Genomic DNA, 556 nt, shown 5'->3' with positions numbered 1-556 from the left:
CGTTCATCGACACCCGTCCCACCTCTCCGAGCCCGGGGCTGGGGCAGTCACCTCGATTGCCTTTACTGTTAGTTCAGCAAAAGCACAGGCTGCCCACGGGCAGGTTCTCCTCCAGCTGCTGACCCGTGACAGTCACCCCCCAGCAGAAGGTGGCAGGGCCCCTGTTCGCTGGTCACTTACTGAGCAAGGAGCTTCTCCGGCGAACCTGGTTGATCCACGTGCCGGGTCCCGGGTTGCGGCAGGCGAGCTTGCTCAGCTCCTGGCTGAGGGTGACCGCGGCTTGTCTTCTCAGCCCTGCGGAGAGCAGAGAACGTGTCCCTCACCAGCACTTCGCGTACTGCGGAGGACATGTGTTTTCATTTTAAATTAAACATAAGACATTGAAAAAAACTCTGCTTGTGGCCTTCCCCCCGGCACAGAGAGCAGGGACTGCCATTGCGGGGCTCCAGGACAGACGCTCTCCTGGACAACCCTGGGCTCTGCTCAGGTCTGCGCCACGGAGCGTGTGTGGGGCAGAAAACACGAGGAGCAGTCGTGGATGCCCAGGAAAGGCCAC

At 60.6% G+C, this 556-nt stretch overlaps 1 protein-coding gene across 1 annotated transcript in view; it reads right to left on the bottom strand.

Moving 5' to 3' along the window:
• Nucleotides 1–556, bottom strand: part of STAR (steroidogenic acute regulatory protein) — a 2,774-nt gene that overhangs the window by 1,805 nt on the left and 413 nt on the right. The window contains exon 2 of the mRNA XM_010141236.1: nucleotides 181–294. Coding sequence (XP_010139538.1) covers nucleotides 181–294 — 114 coding nt within the window. The remainder of the gene's footprint in view (nucleotides 1–180; nucleotides 295–556) is intronic.

Source organism: Buceros rhinoceros, unplaced genomic scaffold, assembly GCF_000710305.1.
Source record: "Buceros rhinoceros silvestris isolate BGI_N320 unplaced genomic scaffold, ASM71030v1 scaffold30488, whole genome shotgun sequence".
Lineage (NCBI taxonomy): Eukaryota > Metazoa > Chordata > Aves > Bucerotiformes > Bucerotidae > Buceros > Buceros rhinoceros.
The sequence above is the reverse complement of the archived record's forward strand: the minus strand, read 5'-3'. Positions and strand labels throughout refer to the sequence as shown.